General features: G+C 51.0%; 1 protein-coding gene across 1 annotated transcript; it reads right to left on the bottom strand.

Annotated features, from left to right (window-relative positions):
• Positions 1-530: 530 nt before the first annotated feature.
• IFT27 (intraflagellar transport 27) lies at positions 531-19948 on the bottom strand. Its single transcript, XM_061205024.1, has 7 exons — positions 19529-19948; positions 12272-12351; positions 11885-11944; positions 10190-10249; positions 8070-8187; positions 7046-7155; positions 531-767 (listed from the first exon to the last, which is right to left on the bottom strand). The coding sequence occupies exons 1-7, from the start codon at positions 19560-19562 to the stop codon at positions 669-671; spliced, it is 561 nt and encodes a 186-aa protein (XP_061061007.1). The 5' UTR covers positions 19563-19948; the 3' UTR covers positions 531-668.
• Positions 19949-20044: the final 96 nt, after the last annotated feature.

Here is a 20044-nt window from a genome sequence, read left to right as displayed (position 1 = left end):
GGCAGCAGAGACAGGATGGAAAAGAGTCAAGCTCAGTGCAAAGAATTATGACTGCTTCCCGGCTTGCTGAGAGGAGGGTCATTAAAGGAAAGTGGCCTCGTTCTTGGCTCCCTGGGTGCTCAGGGTTCCCGGCAGCTGGGAGGGGCTGGGTCTTCATCAAGAAGAGGCACCCAGGGCAGCCGGCAGAGGGCACTGCTTTTGCCAGGGACAGCAGTCATCACCAGGGGGCTCTGGCATCACCAGGGAGCTCTGGCTGAGGAGCAAGCTGGACAGCGGGACAGGCAGCAAAGTTGAATGTGCTAGAATAAGGAGAGGGCCATCAGCCCCCTGGCCATGCGGCAGATTCCAAGCTGAACACCTCAACTATGGCAAGTTGTGGGGTGGGCTCTTGCGGGGAGGTCCTTCGGGGAGGGCAGGACACCCACTGTCACAAGCAACAGCTCCCACCACTGGAGGCTGCTCTGGAAGCAGCAGCCAAAGTGTAAAATGGCACCAGGGCTGCCCCGACCAAGAACGGAATGAGCTGCTGCTTCTCCATTTTTCTCCTCATTTTATTTAAAGCTGTCACGATAGACTGGAAGTGCCCAGGCAACTCCATCTTCTCCCATCTTCCGAGGAGACGGAGCCCGCGGCCAGGTTCCATCGCGGGGAATGGTCCAGCCAGCCCCTCACACCAGCGCCTGGAAAACCTCCAGCTTCTCCCGGTACAGGTGGTGAAACTGCTTGGCCAGGTAGTGGAAGGGGGCTTCGTAGTTTTCCATCTCCTTCTGGAGAGACAAATTGAAGAAGTCAGTTGGTTGGTTTTAGGATTGTCACAGAGAGCTGGCATCGCCCGCTCTTCCCTCCTGCCAAGGGCTCCGCCCTCTGCCCCAACTGCCCCTTCCCACCACTCCCACCACGCAGGGCAGCTACTACCGTTCCTCCCGTTTTACAAGAAGGAAACTGAGACGTGGAGAGGTTAAGGTCACGTGCCGAAAGACACACTTGCCCGTGATGGAGCTGGGTCTGAACCTAGACCTGCTCCTGCAGAGCCTGTACTTTTAGCCACTCACACTCTGTGTGTGACAGGATGTTAAAATGAGACTCTCTCTCGCTTAGTTTTGACTGAGGCCCCAAAGGTCAAAGCAAAACAACAGATGGCAAGGACCTCCACACTCTGGAGGGAGGACCAGACAGGATGGAGGTCGGGGAGTGCTGTGGCATTTCCCCTGGGATGCGGGCGCTTCTCCCTCATCCTGAGGTCAGTGGGAGGGGCCCAAGAGGAAGCCTGCAGCCCGGGGACTTAGGCCAGTGCTGGACCCAGGCCTGGGAAGCATCAAGGTGAGGCTGGGGTTGGCTGTCTGGATGGCCAAGCAGGAGAGGGCGGACTGGGGATGGCCTGCAATGCCTCCTCTGTCAAACTGGGGCTGCAGCAACGCTTCCCTGGACCAGCAACGGGCCCAGCGGAAGCCCAGCCTGGAGCTGTCTTAAAGGGACTCCGCGGGGACAGCCTCCAGGAGGGTGACGGGTCCCAACAAGAATGGACGGCCCGGAATTGAGGTCGCAGGAAGGGTGAGGAGGTGTCCTAGCCTGAGGAGGTGTCACCTGTGAGGTGGAAGCCGCAGGTGAGAGAGCGCCCCTGATGGGGGCAGGGAGGGCATCTCTGACACCTGGCAAGTCCAGAGGGGCCACAGCAGGTCCCAACAGAAGTGAGCTGGTGGGGAAGCACAGGTCCAGAGACACAGACGCAGTAGCCTGGCCCTGCTTCCCACAGCAGGCTCAGGAGGTGGCGCTGACTTTACGAATTTTGACAGTCACTCAGGACTGGGCATTTTAATAAGTGAAATAATGAATAATTTTGTGACTAAAGGTGCCCAAAGGATTTTTTTTATTATCTGAGAGGGATCAGAAAAGTTCTGGAACTTGCCCTAGATTTTCTTCATCTGGTAGGAAGAACCAGCCCTACAGGGTGAGCCTGACAGGCTCTGGGAGAAAGAAAATGGTACCCTCTCCACTTAGCTATCGTGTCTCACTCTCTATGTGTGCATCCATGGGTATTTTAAATTTTTTTAAAGAAATAAGTTGGCAGAAGAAAGCACCCACTACTTTCAAGACAGTAGCTCAAACTATGAATGCACAAGAACCTGTTTTCAAACAATCCGTAGCTGGTGGCAAAAGTGCAGCCTTGATAAGAGGTAATGAAATATGCCCAACAAAACGGAAGGATTTCCAAACCAAAGGATGGAACGAAGTCATCAAGCTCAGTGCCTTTGTTTTATAGACAGCAGTCCGGGGCCCAGGGGTGCAGTGGCCCAGCTGGTTTACACAGAGCCCAGTCTAGAATTCAGATGCCCCAAATTTGAGAAGAGCAGCCTTTTCACTCTGCCAGCTGGGGTGACAGAAGCACGCAAAACGAAACCAATTCCTGCAGAAAGTTGCCGGACTTCCTGTCGCAAAGGTGGAGGAGACAAGTCACCAAGAGCAGAACCAGAGGTGGCAGTGCTGAAAGGGTGCTGAGAAATGAGAGGACAGCTGGTGGCCCAGATGAGCGTCTATACTAAACTCATGACTGCCAAGGACCGGAAGGCTGTCACTCTTCAGCAGGACATAAGAGGAATAACTCAGTTATATTTGCAAGACACTTCTGACTGTACAGAGCATAAGGTCCTAGGCTACGCCAAACTCAAATAGCAAAACGTTACGTCGGTTGCAAGTATAGTTAAGCATTGAATGGGAAGAGAATGAGGCCTGCAAAGCACATGCACAAGGATTTCTAACTGAATCTGAAAGCTCTTGAAAGCCAGATCTTCGGAGAACGCAACATAAAAAGTAGGGAATTCAATGGAGGCAAGTCTCTTTATACACATGGAGTGCTCCTGAAATAGCAGATGTAAACAGAACCGCTTTCCAAATGCATTAGGAGGGCTTGCCAATGATAGGAATCCTTTTGTTAATGATGAATCATAATCTTGCTGACATCGTTTGACAGCTGTAGAGTAGGTCTGCTTTGCGTGAAGAATCTTTAGAGCAGGCTCAGACTAGTGCTTAATCTGGCCTAGAATTCTGCCCCTGAGACTCCCAAAGTAGGCTCTGTGGGAGGCCAGAGCCCCTTCTAGAAGGTTATCAAGCTGGACAGGCCAGCCTGTGTTCTAGTTCTGGTTCCACTGCTCGTTAGCTGGGCAACCAGGGAAAGCAACACAGTCTTTCTGAGTCTGTTTGTCATCAGTAAGATACGGATAGCAGCAGGACTGTTGGAAGCCTAAATAGATAATGTGTGCAAGACACTTAGCACACAGTAGGTGCTCAACAAACATCAGTTCCCTTCCCCTCACCTTTCTGCAAGGGAAGCCATCCCTATGGATCTTTCCTGATCCATAGGTATTTATTTATATAGTATTTATTTAATTAATTTAAATTATTTTAAAGTATTTAAATTAATTTAAAGTATTTATTTAATACTTTTATTTAATATTAATACCAACTTCTTGCAGTAATAAACAATGTATTTTAAACTTTTAACTGCTGTTTAAAGAAATGCTCTTAAATTTTTTGGTGTGAAAATGCCAAATATTGAGGGGTGTTAGAAAGTCAAAGAGAAACCACAAAGACCTCGAATAGCCAAAGCAATCCTGAAAAAGAACAAAGTTGGAGGCATCACATTTCCTGATTTCAAACCCTATTGCAAAGCTATAATAATCAAAACAATATGGTCCTGGCATAAAAACAGACACAAAGACCAATGGAACAGAATTGAGAGCCCAGAAATAATCGCCCCACATATATGGTCATCTAATATTTGACAGTGGAGTCAGGAATACTCAATGGAGAAAAGATAATCTCTTCAATAAATGGTGCTGGGAAAACTGGATATTCACATGCAAAAGGATGAAACTGGAGCCCTATTTTACACCTCCCAGAAATTAACTCAAAATGGATTAAAGACTTGAACTTAAGACCTGAAACCAAAAAAACTCCTAGAAGAAAACATTGGGAAAAAGATCCTTGTCAGTGGCTTTGGCAATAATTTTATGAATATGACAACAAAAGCATAAATCAATAAGTGGGACTACACCAACCAGAAAGCTTCTGCACAGCAAAGGAAACCATCAACAAAATGAAAAGGCAACCTGCAGAATGAGAGAAAATATTTGCAAACCACACATCTGATAAGGGGTTAATATCCAAAATATACAAGGAATTTGTACAACTCAACAGCAAAAACACAAACACTCTGATTAAAAAATGGGTAAAGGATGAATAACAGATATTTTTACAAAGAAGATATTCAAATGGCCAACAAGTACATGAAAAGGTACTCATAATTATTAACCATCAGGGAAATGCAAATCAACCACAATGAGATATCACCTCACACCTGAGAGGATGGCTATCATCAAAAAGACAAGAGATAAGTGTTGGTGAGGATGTGGAAAAAAGGGAACCCTCGTGCACTGTTGGTGGGTATGAAAATTGGTGCAGCAACTATGGAAAACAGTATGGAGGTTCCTCAAAAATTAAAAATAGAGTTGCCATATGATCCAGCAATCCCACTTCTGAGTATGTAACCAAAGGAAACGAAATCACTTCCTTGGAGAGATAGCTGCATCCCCATCTTCACTGCCAAGAGAATAGTCATGACAGTAGTCAAGACATGGAAACAACCTAAGCGTACACTGATGAATGAATGGATAAAGACAATGTGGTACACACACACACACACACGAATACTATTCAGCCATAAAAAAGATGGAAATCCTGCCACTCGTGACAACGTGGATGAACCTTGAGCGTATTATGTTAAGTGAAATAAGCCAGCCGAGAAAGATAAATATTGTTATGTTCTCACTTATGTGTGGAATCTAACAAAAAACAAACTCAGAAACAGAGAGTAGACTGGTGGTTGCCAGGGGCGGTGGGGACCGGGGCAGGAGAAACGGGTGAAAGTGGTCAAAGGGTACAAAACCTCCAGTTTTAAAATGAGTACGTTCTGGGGATGGAATTATAAAGAAAAAAGAAAGTCAAATGGCCATGTAGGTATCTCCTTTAGGTCTGCAGGACAATTATGGCTGCATTTAGAAAGAGAGGAGGCGATGGGCTTGGTGTCAGGACTTGGCTGTGTCTCAAATGGCATTTGGTTATATCTCCTTTTTAATTACAGCTTTCTTAACCGAGCTGCCGGTGGTGCTTTTGTTGGCATCAACTCGGGGTGGGGGGACTAGTTAACTTGCACAGTTAATACCAAGGGCTTAACTGCAGCCTCGTCAGACATCATTTATACCCTCCCGTTTCAATCGTGTAGCGGCAAACTCCTGACCAGAGTTTAAACGTGCAGCCCAGCGGCCTTTGGTGATGGAAGTGTCGGGAGTGGGTGTTAATTTCTGAGTTCCATCAAGAGTTCCAGGGAACGTGGGATATTGGGGTAAGGAGGCAACTTCATAAATGTGAATGGAGGAGGAGGGAATAGGAAGATACTGTTTGCTGTGGGTGGTACAGCTTACTGCTTTGCTCAAAGGCGTCCTGCATAAAAGATGGGCAACCCTCTATACAGTAAAAGCCTGCTAATCGGAACTTCACTAATTTAGCATTTGTGATCATTGGACCAGAGGCAAAACTGACATTTATCTCTGCACAATCTAGGAATACAAGGATTTAGTCAGTAATAATAGCATAAATGAGATTACTAGAGGGAATATATATATTTAAAAAAGCTAACACTGACTGAGCGTTTACTATGCCTCAGACTTTGTGCTAAGTGTTTTTATATTCACCATCTGACTTAATTCTCATACTTATTACTCAATGAGGGATATATTTTACTATCCCCACTTTATAGGTGAGGAACCTGAGGCACCAACAGGTTCAGTAACACACCGAGCGGCCCACAGCCCTCACCATCAGAGGTCAGAGCACCTGCCCGCACTCGCTACTTTCCCTAAGGAAGCATGCCGCTTTGAGGGGGTTTAAGAAATTCACATCCGTACAGCAACTGAATAGCAGCATTTGTCAAATTTCATAGATGCAACAACAAGAGTGCCTGTAGCTTAAGGAGAGTTTGAGTAGAAAACGACCTCAGGGCTATTTATTAACTAGCCCACTGACTCTCTGGGAGGACCAAGGAATCAGTCGGGGTCAGAGGCCACAAGGCCAGGAATGAAGTCCAAGTTACCACCATGGATGTTTCAGGCTGTGCCAGATATGGCAAGTCTCCCCAGCAACCCCAGGAAGGGGCACTGCAGCTGGCACCTTGGTCCCTGCTGGTTCTGAAGTGGGTGTTTCTGGGCGGCTCCTGCAGGGGGGTGTCTTCACTTGACCCCCTTCCATAGTAGCACACGAGTGTGTCTGATTGGTGCAGCCTGGGTCACGTGCCTGCACCCTGGGTGCAGGGAGGCTGGGACCTCAGAACTCCCCACGTAGGAGGGAGCTTCCCACAATACTGTGAACATGCCCAAATCATGATTATCGGGTACTGAAGGGGCCGGGAACAAATTCCTCTGACCGTCCCCCTTCCCAAGGGCTCTTGCTGAATATACCAGAGGACACTCCGTGGCCTGGCGTCACCCTGGGGCTGCGGCAAGGCGGGGGCAGGGAGCACGGAGGGGAACCAGAAGTCAGGGATCCTAGTCCTGGCTCAACCCTTCGTGAGTCAACGTGACTCATGGGCCAGTCACTTCACCCCAACACAAAGTGGGGAGTGGGGGCCAGCTCCTGGATCATGGGGCTGATTTTGAGAGTCTGTGAAATAATGTGCCAACAACACCGTAACCCATGATGTCTCATGCCAACATCAAGTATCACTGTAACTGAACACAATACACTTTTGTGTTTCTTACTAACTGAGATCCAGCTTTTCTCAGGGCTGGCCAGCCAGCCAGCCTGCTTGTTTGTAACACACGAGTGACTCTTGCTATACTGAGAAGAGGTCTTGGGCTAAGGATGTAAACATCAGCTCCAAATTAGGCTCTGCATATGGTGGACTAACAACTTGATGCATGTGAGGTCATGTGAAAAACCGCTTCCAGCCGAGGTCCGCTCCAGACTTGGCTACGGTGCAGGCGGAAATACTTACCACGGATGTTTCAAAACATTCCAGGCCTTGGCCCAGTGCCCATGCCCGGGTCTGGGCCGACTCCACCACTCGCCTGCTGGCCAGGTCTGTCTTGTTCCCCACCAGCGCACCTACTCGAGAGAAACAATCGGAGCATCGCATTTAACCGTGGCCGTCTGGGAGGACAGCTGGAGAGATAAAAGAGCAAGCAGCCTAATTGTGAGGTGTGTAAAACCTCATCTGAGAGAGGCTCCCTGATCCGAGGTGATGGGCACGACCGGAGACCTTGCACCGGCCCCCGAGGGCCGCAGCAGAGCGGGAGGCCGGCGCTTTGCACCTGCAGCTTTCGCTCAGCCCCTCTGCTAGACCTCCCGGGTACCTGTCCGCCTCCTCTCCCTAAGGCTGCAAACCGTGAAGGCGAGGACCAAGCTGATGTGAGCATTTGCGATCATTCCTAGCACATGGAGCAAACTTTCAAAACGGTCATTAACACTAATCTGAGGGCTGGGCTCAGAGTCAGGGATTCAGAGGTAATTTGGTTCTGTTGCCAGCTGCATCCGCTGCGGCTAATTTTTGAGCCTGTCTCTGGAGATCGCTTTCCCTGGTCTCTAATGAGGAGAATTTGTTGATCTCACATAGGGATGAAAAATAAACTGATTGAGAGCATTCAGAAGTGAAAACGGGCCTTGCATGTTTACTGGTGCCCCACATACAGGAGAAAATGAGGATTGCTTCCCTGGGGTTAGCTTTCCCGAAATAACAACTCATATTCCTATCACAGCACCTTCCCCCTTATTATCTTGAGTCACCCCATAACCCTGCCGGGGGGGCGTCAACAGGCCCATTTTACAGACTCACAGAGGTGCGGCCACTCACTGAGGTTTCCGTGGTTGCTGAGGCAGAGCCAGGGTACAGTCCAGACCATCACACTCAAAGACCATGGCACCCTGTTTCTGCACCCACAGCCATTTCTGCAGTGACCTTGTGCTCTTGAACTTGAAGGTCAGAGGTGCTGCTGGAAACCCCGGATACCTGCAGCTCGTACCTGGGAGGGTGGCGCCTGGAATCTGTGACCGAGCCTTCTCCAGCCACTTGCTGCAGTTGGTGAAGGACTGCTCGTTGGTCACGTCGTAGACGAGACACAAGACGTTGGGACTCTCCCACTGCAAAGGGGACAGGATGGGGAAACGTCACTGACAGCAAAAGTGACTTCTAGACTGGGAGGAAATGTGGCCTTCTAAGGGAAGGGACACGTGGGCAGAGGGAAGTGAAAAATTCTAAAGGGGATGTGAATCAGAAAACCGAGCCACATCCACAGAAGAAAACGATTCACCCACAGGAATGAATGCGAGGGCTGGGCGAAGTGGCGGGGAAGGCCTAGGCCCGGGATGGTGACGGCGAGGGTGAGAGCTCGCATCCGTGCCAGGCTCTCTGCTGGGCGTTTTCTGTGCATCATCGTGAAACCTCCCAACTTTGCAGGGCTGGTCTGAAGATCCCTACTGTGTAGCTGAAGAAACTCAGTTCAGAGAGGGTAACTGACTTGCCCAGGTCACACAGGCTTTAAACACCAGGGTGGGGCTGAGGCTTTTCTCTACCCAGAAACGCTTTGCCTGCCCCGGTTCCATTAACTCATTCTTCTACTCATTCTTATAGAGGGCCCACTATTATGCAAGGTGATATGCTTTTCTGCTTTGCAGGCCTGAAAGAGCATCCTTTTTTCATTAGCCACTCACTGGAAGCTGGTTTGCTTACATTTTCCTAATAAGGGCCGGCTTTTCAAAAGGCAAAGGGCACTTTCTGCTTCTCCTGCAGTGTATCAGCACTAATCCAAACCAGACCAGCAACTGGACAGGGTTCGCTGTCCCAATTAAGAACCAGGGCTATGCTCTCGGGGGCTGCCACCTTCAGGGGCTGCTGAGTCCTGGGCCATCCTGCTGCCTGGCATGGGGCCGTGGGGCAGCCCTGCTTAGGCTGTGAGGCTAGTCCTGGTGCGTGTGACTCTTGGCGATGCCCTGGTCTCTGGGGACCCCCATCCTGCACAATTAGAGCCTGGTTCATTTCTGGGGTGTTGTCACCTCCCAGGGTGTGAGGGAGAATCCTTTTCCCTCCAGCAGTCCTTGGAAGGTCAGCCCAGGATTGGCTCTGGAGGCCTCACCCTCCTGCCCCTAAGGCAACCCTGGCTGCCCTCCTGGAGGTGTCCAGGATGGGAGGAGCTTGGACTAAATTGATGATCCCTTCACACCTTCACTCCACAGACTAAAGAGCTCTAGCTAGAGTCACACTGACCACCCCTGTGCACATGCAGGAGAGACCTCCTTCCTCCAGGCCCCAGTGAGGGGACCCAGCATGGGCAGCATGTGACCCTGACTTGTCCAGACACATCATCTCCTCCGCTGGGCGGCGCCAGACAGTGGACATGGGAGTCGCGTGGCAAAACACCAAGAACTGATGCGTGAGGCCAGCCCTGTGTGAAATTACCATCATTAGATCCATTTCTCTTAGGCGGAAAAAAAAGGGTGGCAGCAAACAGTTTCTATTAAAATGTAGCTGTTCTTGGAAAGACAGAGGAGGGCTCTGGAGATCTCAAACCTTCTAAGTAGCTCACTAGCCCACATTAGCGGAGCCGTTACCTTGGAAGGTACAGCAAGCTGGATCCTAAGAGGAAGGCTGGGCGGGCTGGATGAGCCTGGGGCGGCAGCAGGGACAGGTCCCAGAGCAAACCTAGGTGGGACCAGGGGGTGGGCTGGGAAGGTGAGCCTCACTGTGGGGCCTCTAGGGCACCCCCTAGAGGGGAAGGAAATCTTTGCTCCAGACCCAGGAGGTGGAGGAGGGCTGAAAGAACACCCCCAGGAGGGGGTTGCTCCAGAGAAGAGAGGCCCCAGAGTGGGGGGCTGCGAGGACCGAGGTGCTCAGCTCTGGCGCATTGGGAGCCAACCATTCCAGGGCTGGGGGGGAAGCAATCACGAATCACATGCAAGAGCTGCTCCTACCTGCCAAGGGGCCACAAACCCCAAGGCTGGGAGGAATGCCCCTTACAGGATGTTGCCATGGTAGCTTCTCCTGGTGGCTGTAGTGAAGTGAAATTTCTGTGAGGGCATTGTTAAGGGGCAAACCTTTGGCGGGAGGTGGTGGTGATAGTTAGGAAAAAGACTGAATGCTACTTGCCAATTTATCCAGCATTTCAGAAAACAGCTCCTTGCCGGCCGAGTCAAGAATGAAGAGTTCCTGGAATCAGAAAGACAGGTCCCAGGAAAGCCTACACATGGGGAAACCCCTGGCTGCAAATCCCCGATAGGACTCCCAGCGCACCTTCAGGGTGACACACGCATGTGCGCGTGCACACACATTGGTCTTTTGCCCAAGGCACGAGGAAGACGGTGGGAGGAGGAACGAACTCAAGTACAGTGGTTTCCCACCCCAACTGGCTCTTTCTGGGTGGCATCTCACCTCTCCTAACCCCGAGTGCAAAAATACCAGGAACAAGCTGACTTCCCACCTGGCAGAACAGAATGCTAGACAGGCTGACAAGTGCTCTGTTTTCCAAAAGGTCATTCTGCACTTTGTTAACCAAATTGATTTTCAAATCTTAAAATGATCCTTTTTAAAGGAGGTCAGCGAGGAGGCCTGGGGAAGGCATTTAAATTAGGCCAGTCTGTCATGGTTCTGGATGGCTGAGGTGTGATTCTAGCAGAGGGCGCAGGACGACCCTTGCTGCCCGTGTCCGAACCTTCACCGGCCCAGGTGAGAGCCCCTCCCCAATGCTGCCATTCCAGGAAGTCTTCCCTAATTTCCCCGTTAACTTCCCGCTGGCTCTGGCCTCTGGCACACGCTGCCTGAAGGTCAGCAACCTTCTTTGCTTTGCACATTGGTTGCTGGTGCATTCGTCTTATCCCTTCTCACTGTATCCGGGGTACTTAAAATTGCTTTTTGCTCATGGACCTCTTTAAGAATCTAGCAATTCTTAAGCCTTCTCTCCAGAAAAGCAAATGTAAACACAGCATCTTGCAATTCAATTTCAAGGGTCGAGGCTTCCCACAGAGGGACCCAGGTTAGGAACCTCAATACTCGGTAAGTTCTGAGGGTAAAGACCCAGAGCCCAGTCTTCCTCACTTCCTCTTCCTCATCCCTTCCATACAATGCTTCCCGTGTTCCCCCCAGCCTGTTCCTGAATGCTCAGACACGTCTAGGCCAAGTCCTGGCACTTTTAGGCAGCTAGTCAGACATGAGTGGGTCTCGCCCCATCCTGGACGGGGTCATCTTTCCCTCCCCAACCTGGACACTAGTGATCAGAACCCACCCAGAGACCCTCCCTCTTCTAGTCAAGGACCACCAGCCTTATCAGGAGCAAGCAGGATAAACCCACCAGCACAGGTCGTTGCAGGTGCGCCAAGACCTAAAAGGTGTCTCAAGGTAACCTGGGGTTCATTATGCCGTATTTGTAATACATTAGCATTGCGGTTTGGGTGCTCGTGCGCAAGCGCCTGTGCACTAGGAGAAAAGTTACAGAACCTAAAGCTGTCAATCAACTTGTCAGTCAAATGACGCAGGACACAGGGAGGGACCACCACTCTAAAAAGCCCAGCCCCACCCCACTGCGGGCTGCTTCTGGTTCCCAGACTGCCCACTCTCATTCTTTCCTGGGAGTGTACTCTTGCTCTGCTTTAATAAAACTCTTAGTACTTAAAACCGTTCTACGTCTCTCGACTGAAATCTTTCCCTCGAGAAGGCAAGAACTGAGGAAATGGCTGTCCCCCCCGGTGACAGCACTGCCTCTCTCCCAGGGAGGATGGCAGTGACCACGGAGCCCTCGGCCGCAGCTGGGGCAGCACTGAGCCCCCTTGGGGCGAGGGCACCACTCACCACACTGTCCCCTGTGTCAGGGACTGGCACCGTCTTCACCACCAGATCCACCCCTGTTGTCTGTGGAGGAAAAGGGAGAACACACACGTCAGGGGTCCCAAGGGGACGCATGTCCCCGGCTCCAGTGTCTGTGCTCTGGACTCACTTCTGGTGTGGAAGTCAGAGAGGCCCTAGTCTCGTCCAACCCCCTGCCCACGAGCGAGCTGTACACGGTGACCAGCCGACCACCGGCCAGGCCGCTCCACACACTGCCCCGTGCCCCGTGGCTTGTGGCCATACGGTCAGGCCTCTTAGGGCTTCTTAAGGACATTTGGAAAGTCACTGCCCCAGGGTTATCTGATCATTTGTCTTTAAGCCTCCGCCAGGCCTGCGACGCCCACATCTCACCAGGGTGTAGTTCTTCTGGAAATGGGCTCCGTCGCTGCGGAAGATCTGGGCCAGGGCGGTCTTGCCCACAGTTGGGTCTCCTGTGAGGTCAGAGTAGAAGAAAAACACCGCTTTCATCCTAAGCTGACTGGAGGCTCTCCCACTACAGAACGCTGGTCTAGAAACCGAAAACCTTCAATGAGTTCTCAGGGAAAAGGTGCTTGATTCTCATGGGAACTTGCTCCAGGGTCGCTGGCAGGGCAGTGGGTCCGTGAGACCCATCTTCCAAACCCATGACGGCCAGTCTCTTTTCTTCCGGGCTAATCCTTTCATCTACAGAAACCCACCCAGAAGGCAACAGAGCTGAAGGAGGGCTTCTGAGCACTGGAAATAGAACTGACACTCTTCCACTGAAACACACCCGATGGGGAAAACCTGTCCCTTTCAAACTTGAAATTACTTTGAAGTCTTGAAGGTAAGGAAGTGTGACCAGGTACAGACTTACAGGTTCAGCTCTCTAACGGAACCACTTTGAGTTTAGAGCGTCCATCCTGAGAATCCTGCATACTTTTCTGGGGTGGGGGGAGAGGGTGAGAGTTGGGTGGGTTTCTACATTTATGAGAAACAAAAAGTCAGGGGCTACATTTGCCATCCTGAAGCCCATTTCCAAGTGACATTTTCCACCTCCACCTCCTGGTAACCCATCTGCGACCACTGCGGGCCCACCTTCCCAGGGCCTCTCCTCTAAGTCTATCGGCAACAGCCACTGGTTCCTCTAAGCCCATCTCATACCTACCGGCTCCATCTCCTCCGCTTTCCTTTGTTAGTGGAGAGCCCCATAAACTGGTACCTGGAAACTAAAGATCTATGTCACAGTTTCAAGTCTGAGACCTGGACCTTTCACAAGGTGGTCAGGGGCAATTTATTCTGGAGTTCCTCCCGGGCCCCCAAGGGTGCTGGAGGCTCTCCGTGCCCATCCTTAATTCTCCTGCACCCTCCCCACGTCCCCACTGGTGGCTCTGCGTGGCTTCCTTTGATACCACACTGTGTTCATCTGCAAGACCTTTTCCACCTTGAGTCTCACACTGATTCTCCCTCCGTCACCCAGCGCCCTGGCAGAACACCTGTCTGCTGCTTTCTCACCCCCTTGATCCTCAGCAAAATCACCACGCTCGCATCCTTCTGCCTTGCATCCCTTGATGTAATTGTCTCACCTTCACCCCGTTTTACAGGCAGCTTCAACTCGCCTCTTTACTTGACTCCTTGATAGCCTGCCGCTCTGTTCACTTTTCAGTTTTGACTTTTCTCACCTATAATTTTCTCTTGTGAGACAATTATTTGCCTACTCGTGGCATTTATTTCACGTTAACTCCTCCAGGTCTGAGTGAGCTAGTCAGGTCTTGCTTTTCTATTTGCCACCACTTCTTAGAAGGGAACCAACATGGGTTGAGCCTCTTTCATGGACCCATTCATACAATCTCATTCGCTCCTTCCCAGCCTCCACCCCCCGCCGGGGACTATCATTAACCTCATTTGACAGATGAAGATACTGAGGCTCAGAGAAGCTGGGTGACCTGCCTAGGATTCCAACATCGCCCTCTCTCTGCCAGATCCCACTCCTCTCCTAGAGCTCAGGGACCCTTCTGACCCATTTCTAACACTGCCCCTGCAGGTCCTCATCCCCGCAGCCTTCCGGGACACCGGGGGGGACGACCGTGGGCTGGACTTTCACTGGGTACCCACCCATCTCAGGGCAAACAGGGCACATCTGGTGCAATGACTGCATCCACCCTCCCAACTTCAATTTTGCTTCTGAATCCGGTTGGAAATTGGCTCTTCCCGCTTGTGAAATTCCCCACGGATTTGTTCTGGTTAATTTCATAACTCTGGCTTCCGACTGTCAGTCAGAGTCACCCACACTTCTGGAAAACCTCCTGTGTCGGCTGAGGAGGGATCCGAGTGAGCCCAGGAAGGGGAGACCACTGATAAACACATTTGCAGGGCAACAGAATGACAAGTGCAAATTCAAATAGCACAAGCTGAGAATCAAGGTGTCTGAGGGTGCAGGGAGGAGAGAAGCTGACGAGGGGTTTCATCAGCGGGGAGGACTTCCCTGGAGGAGGCTGAGCCCAGGGGTGACGGCGGGGGGTGGGTGCACTGCTTGATGGAGAGGGTGCCATCTGCAAAGGCACGATGCAAGGTCACCTGTGACCTCGTAATTGCCAAGTCCAGTGGTTTTTCCTCAGTTCTCACGCTCCTCAATGTCTCTGAAGGATGAATCGGCTTGAAGCAGCACCCCGTCCCCGGCAGCCCTCTGGCCCTGGTGACCCCGCACCGGCCTGGTCCTCCTGCCGCTCTGCCTGCCTCCCAAATGTGGACACTCCTGTGGGCCTGTCCTTGGTCCTCTGTTCCCATCTACTCGGTCCCACTTACTCTCGTTACCTTGACTGTCACTTCTCGCGCCAGGATCCCTCTCCCAAGCTTTGTGTTTCCAACACCCTGTGGCTGTTTCCACTGGAATGTCAGGCCTTCACGCGATCTCAGTGCCTACAGCCAGGCTGGGTCCTGAGCAGTCCCGCCCATTTATCTTACTTGTTCTCTTCACCACTCTCGATGTCCCCAGACTTCACCCACGGTCACCTCTGAAGGCTCCTCCTCCTTCCTCCCAAGGCCAGTCAGCCTCCTCTTCATTCCCTACATCATCCTCTGTGTCTCCAGCCCGCATTTCCTTTGTTGTCATGACCAACACTGCCCTAGTTACCTCAAACTTCAACCTGGGCTCCTGTCTCAGCCCCAAACCCACCCATCCATGCTCTGCCTTGTGATGCTGGAGCTGGGACTCTGCACACGTTTCTCTTTTGCCAGGGATTTCCCGTCAGGCTCTGCCAATGTGAGTTCAAGAGCAAGACGGGAAGCCTGGGGGCGGGCGGGGGGGGGGACTTGCTCCTTCCCCTTTGCTTGCTGTTTCTCTTAGTGTTATCCTAGTGATGGCCTTCGCCCAGCAGCAAAGGTTAGTTGCTGCCTCCAACTGTGTTTTGTGTTTTTGCATTTCTGGACCAGCCTGAGTATGCCCCCTCAGAGACACCAGCGTCAGTGGGCAGCGTCCCCTTCTCAGAGATCTGCAGCTCAGCTCCCAGCACCCTTCTGCGCTTCGAGGTTCTGACAACCTGCCCTCTTCCCTCTCGTCCCGCAGCCCTGGGATGAGGCTCCTTCCTGAAGTTACTCTCTGTGCTGCCTTACCGTCCTCTTTTGTCTTTCCAGTCCTCCAGTACCTGTTTAATGAACACCCCACACTAAATCCTCACTGTCGAGATACCTGTGTAGTTTCAGCTTTTTGCCTGGACCCTGCCTCATGTAGCACTTGGTACCAGGAGTGGTCTCAAGACACAGACCCTCAGGATGGTCTGGAATTGGTTTGGCGGTTTCTCACCCTAAACATGGGGCTGAGCTCCTGGCCAGTGGGCAATGGGTCCTAGTGATGGGTGGCACGTGCTGGCATCACACACTGGGTACCACCCCAGCCAGGCAGTGCCCCCTCCTCAGAGGTCTGGATCCCAGCTCAGGGTTGGGGGAGGTTTTTCTTCAAGCTTCTGACAACCTTGACCTCCACCCACCAATTCTGTGTCATCACAATGTTGTCTTCTGGCTTTTTCAGCTCTCTGACACACGCTGAACCAATTCCATACACTAAACTCTCTCTGTTGAAATGCCTAATGTATTTTCTGTTTTCTTGACTAGGTCTGGACTGAAAACACTTCCCAACTGGCCCTCTCTCCTTTTTGTTTTTCTCCCTGCTCTAACCCACTCTGAGCTTGGCATCAACAGACAGATCTTCATAAAACAGTGCTTTCCTCCGGTGACGCTCTCACACAGAGCCTGTCAAAGGATTCTTTCTGCTGTACACCCGTCCCCACCTTCCAACTCTGTCTCTGACTATCCCTTACACAAAATCTGGGCTCTACAGTCCTATTCTCTTGATCCCTGAAAATTCCTCGAAGATAACCTCCTTTCAGGTCACCCTAATCCAAATCCTAATCCTGCCCAGTCTCTGCCAGGCAAAGCTCAAACATGTCCTTCATGCCCAGGCTCTGAAGGTCGTTTCTCGCTCCTTTGTCTTTACCTGCGTGGCTAGTGCAGCTCACTGCTGGTGGCATGAGACTTGACGTCAGAGCGGCCCTCCAGGGAGTCAGGTTTATCATCCCCATGTATGTCAAGAGGCAGTAAGTACAGCATGGTACTCAGGGCACAGACTACAGCTCCATCGCTTACGAGCTGTATGACCTTGGGTCAGTAATCTCTCTGGGCCTCAGTTGCCACATCTACGACATGGGGATAACAGCTTCTATCTCATAGAATTGTTATGAGGATTTAATGAGTTAACATGTACAGTGCCTGATATATATTAAGTAATATTTACGTGATTTGCAAGCACATAAAATATAGATAAATGTTAAGTGTTGTTTTCTCTCCATCTGAATCAGAACAATTAACAGCTGTGCCTTGAGGTATTTCTCTGGGATCAAAGGGCATTCGATTCCTGTTTCTTGCGTTATAAGCTATTATGCACAACTCAGCACTTCCTTGAGTGCGGGGGCTGGCCAGGTTCACCCTTGTACTCCCAGTGCACCTTGCGTGGCGACTCACACATAGTAGGTGCTCAGTAAATATGTGGACTGAATAAGCACTTGAATTATCAGGTCCCTCGGTGACTAGTTATGTGAGAGAAAAAAGGCAGATTGACTCCATTTTAAACAGTCGGGGGACTTCCCTGATGGCGCAGCGGTTAAGACTTGCGCTCCCAATGCAGGGGGCCCGGGTTCGATCCCTGGTCAGGGAACTAGATGCCACATGCATGCCGCAACCAAGAATTCGCATGCCACAACTAAGGAGCCGGTGATCCACAACTAAGGAGCACACGTGCCACAACTAAGGAGCCCACAAGCCGCAACTAAGGAGCACACCTGCTGCCACTAAGACCTGGCACAACCAAATAAATAAATATTTTTAAAAATGTGGTGTTTGTAAAGAGTTGGCCAGTGAGGGGGCCTGTGTGGTGAGGGTGGGGTGAAGAACGAGGTTTTGATGAGTGGTGGAGGTAGGGCTGTGTGCAGTGATTCACTCTGCTGAGGTCTTTTGGCCCCTGAAAACTTCCAAGAGGAGATAGATACCCTTGAGGCCTCAAAAGAAGGCTTCAGATTGAGGGCTAGGTTGGAGTTCAGGAATGACTTCCCAGGCAGTGGATGAAATCAGGTAAAACTAGTACCTGAGGGTGTGGGTATAAAGAAGGGCAAGGAGTCTCGAGTTGAGGCCTGAGGATGGTAGAGTGTGGGGCTAAGAACAAAGCCCTGGAAATCAGATCACCTGAATCTAGATCCCAGCTCAGCCAAATCCAGCTGTGTGACCCAGGGCAAGTGTCCTTACCTCTCTGGGTCTCAGCTGCCCCATCTGTAGAGGAGAATGACAATAATCCTGACCACATAGGGTTGTTGAGATGACCCGTGGTGAGGGTCTAGCACAGTGCTGACTCATAGACGGTGCTCAATAAGTTAGCCTCGTGATGGGAGTTGATTTAAAAAAGAAATAGGAGAAAGAATAGTCAGAGAGAGAGGCCCATTTAGAAAAAAAAAAATCTAACTTCAGAAAAAAACGATCCCACCTTATCCATGAGGAAACTGAGGCTCAGAGAAGTGCTTTGTCCAAGAGGACACAGCCAATCTGAGGAACAGCAGAATTAATTTTGTTACACAATACTGCCCCCACTGGTGCTCTGGAAACTAGAGACTGCTCTGGAGAACCATTAATTTCTTTTGCTCAGTATGATCTGATTGACTATGGTCAGTCATCTTTCTGTGTGACCCTTTTATTTCCAAATTGGAAAAGTCATTAAAAATACCATCCTTGGGCTTCCCTGGTGGCGCAGTGGTTGAGAATCCGCCTGCCAATGCAGGGGACACGGGTTCGAGCCCTGGTCTGGGAAGATCCCACATGCCGCGGAGCAACTAAGCCCGTGAGCCACAACTACTGAGCCTGCGCGTCTGGAGCCTGTGCTCCGCAACAAGAGAGGCCGTGACAGTGAGAGGCCCGCGCACCGCGATGAAGAGTGGCCCCCGCTCGCCACAACTAGAGAAAGCCCTCGCACAGAAACAAAGACTCAACACAGCCATAAATAAATAAATAAATAAATTTATAAAAACAACAACAACAACAAAAAACCATCCTTTTCGGTCTGGAAGAGAGGAATCAAAAAAAGGGATCTCTTTTTCCTCTGCATAATTTCTCACTGCTTCTTTCCTGAACTGGTCAGATAAACCCGGAAAGGTCACAGGTTTCAACAGTAACACAAGTTAAGAATTTTGGAGGTAGGAAGTTAGGAATTTTAGGCTGATCTCGGGGTTGAAATCCTGCCTATGACCTTCCTTCGCTAGGGGGTGACCTTGGGCAAGAGACTTCACCTCGGTGCCTCGGTAAAGTCAGAACAATCCGGCACTTACCCCAGGGTGCTACCTACTGTGACAGGATTAAATGAAATGCACGTGCCTGACAAGCAGTAAGGACTCAGGAAAGTACATCTGTGCTCTGTGGTCCCAGGTCCATAATCCAGGCAAATGTTTTTCTAAATGAGCAGGAACACCGCAAATGTGCATGCCACATAGGCACTCATTCTACAAATATTTATTGAGTACTTACTATGTTCTACATATATGTTCTGGGTGCTTGGGATGTATCAGTCAGCAAAACAAAGATTCCCACTTTTGGGGGATTCAACATTTATGTCCTCCTGACCATGAGGCAGCACTGTAACTTTGGGTCTTAAAGTCAACACACATAGCTTTTTGCAAACTCTGGTCAACTGTACATTACTGTCTCCTATCCCTGTTTGCATAAGATTGGGGTCAGGAAAAAAATCCCATAAGTAAAGACCACCAAAGTCACTGATGCCTAACTTTGGGGTACAGCACCTGGTTTAGTTGAAGCACTTATGGTGTGCTTAGCCTGATTTTTTTAACGAGTCTACTCCTCCTGAGTGCAGCTCTAATTGGTGACGGTGGTCTCAGAGTATGACAGGGAGTGAAGGAAACCACCTGGAGCTACAAATGTGCTCTGGAAAATAATTCTTCCACGCCTAATGAAATTTACTCTATCAGTAATTGCATTAACTCGCCTTTGCGAGAGAGAAAGGGAAAGAGGGTAGACAATTTACGTGAACAAAAGCTCTCGACAATTTATGAAGTCTCTGGACTCCGGAGACTGTATTCACCCGCAAGTTTTCAGACTCACCTGCCAGGATGCATTTGGCTGCCAGCTTCACCATGGTAACCAACAACCTCCACGGACCAGACAGGAGAAGAGCGGCTGCTGGAGGCGTTGGTGGCCCTGCCTGGGAAGGGGAGTGGGGAGGGCTAGCGCTCAAGGGGCCTGTGGCCGCGGTGGGGACAAGGACAACGGGGCCTGGACCCTCCGGACAGCCCGCGGGGAGGATATCGGGCGCTAGGGTCGCAGCGGGGCGCACAGGAGCGCCAGATGGGGCCAGGTTCAAGGCCTCAGAAGGCAGCCTGGAAGGTGCCAGCGAGGCGATGCGGCTCTCGTACTCGGCCCAGCCCCTGGCAGTGCGGTCCGGCAATAGTGACCCAGCAACCCTCCGGCCGCAAGAACGGAGACAGATGCGCTCTCCAGGAAACCATACCCCGCCTGCCCCGCCTCCTCATCGTCGTCCTCCTCCTCGTTGACCGTCGATTGGCTGCCATCAAAAGCTCCCACCCCGAAGGCTCACGGAGACCAGTGGGAGGAGGGGGC

Source organism: Eubalaena glacialis, chromosome 11, assembly GCF_028564815.1.
Source record: "Eubalaena glacialis isolate mEubGla1 chromosome 11, mEubGla1.1.hap2.+ XY, whole genome shotgun sequence".
Lineage (NCBI taxonomy): Eukaryota > Metazoa > Chordata > Mammalia > Artiodactyla > Balaenidae > Eubalaena > Eubalaena glacialis.
The sequence above is the reverse complement of the archived record's forward strand: the minus strand, read 5'-3'. Positions and strand labels throughout refer to the sequence as shown.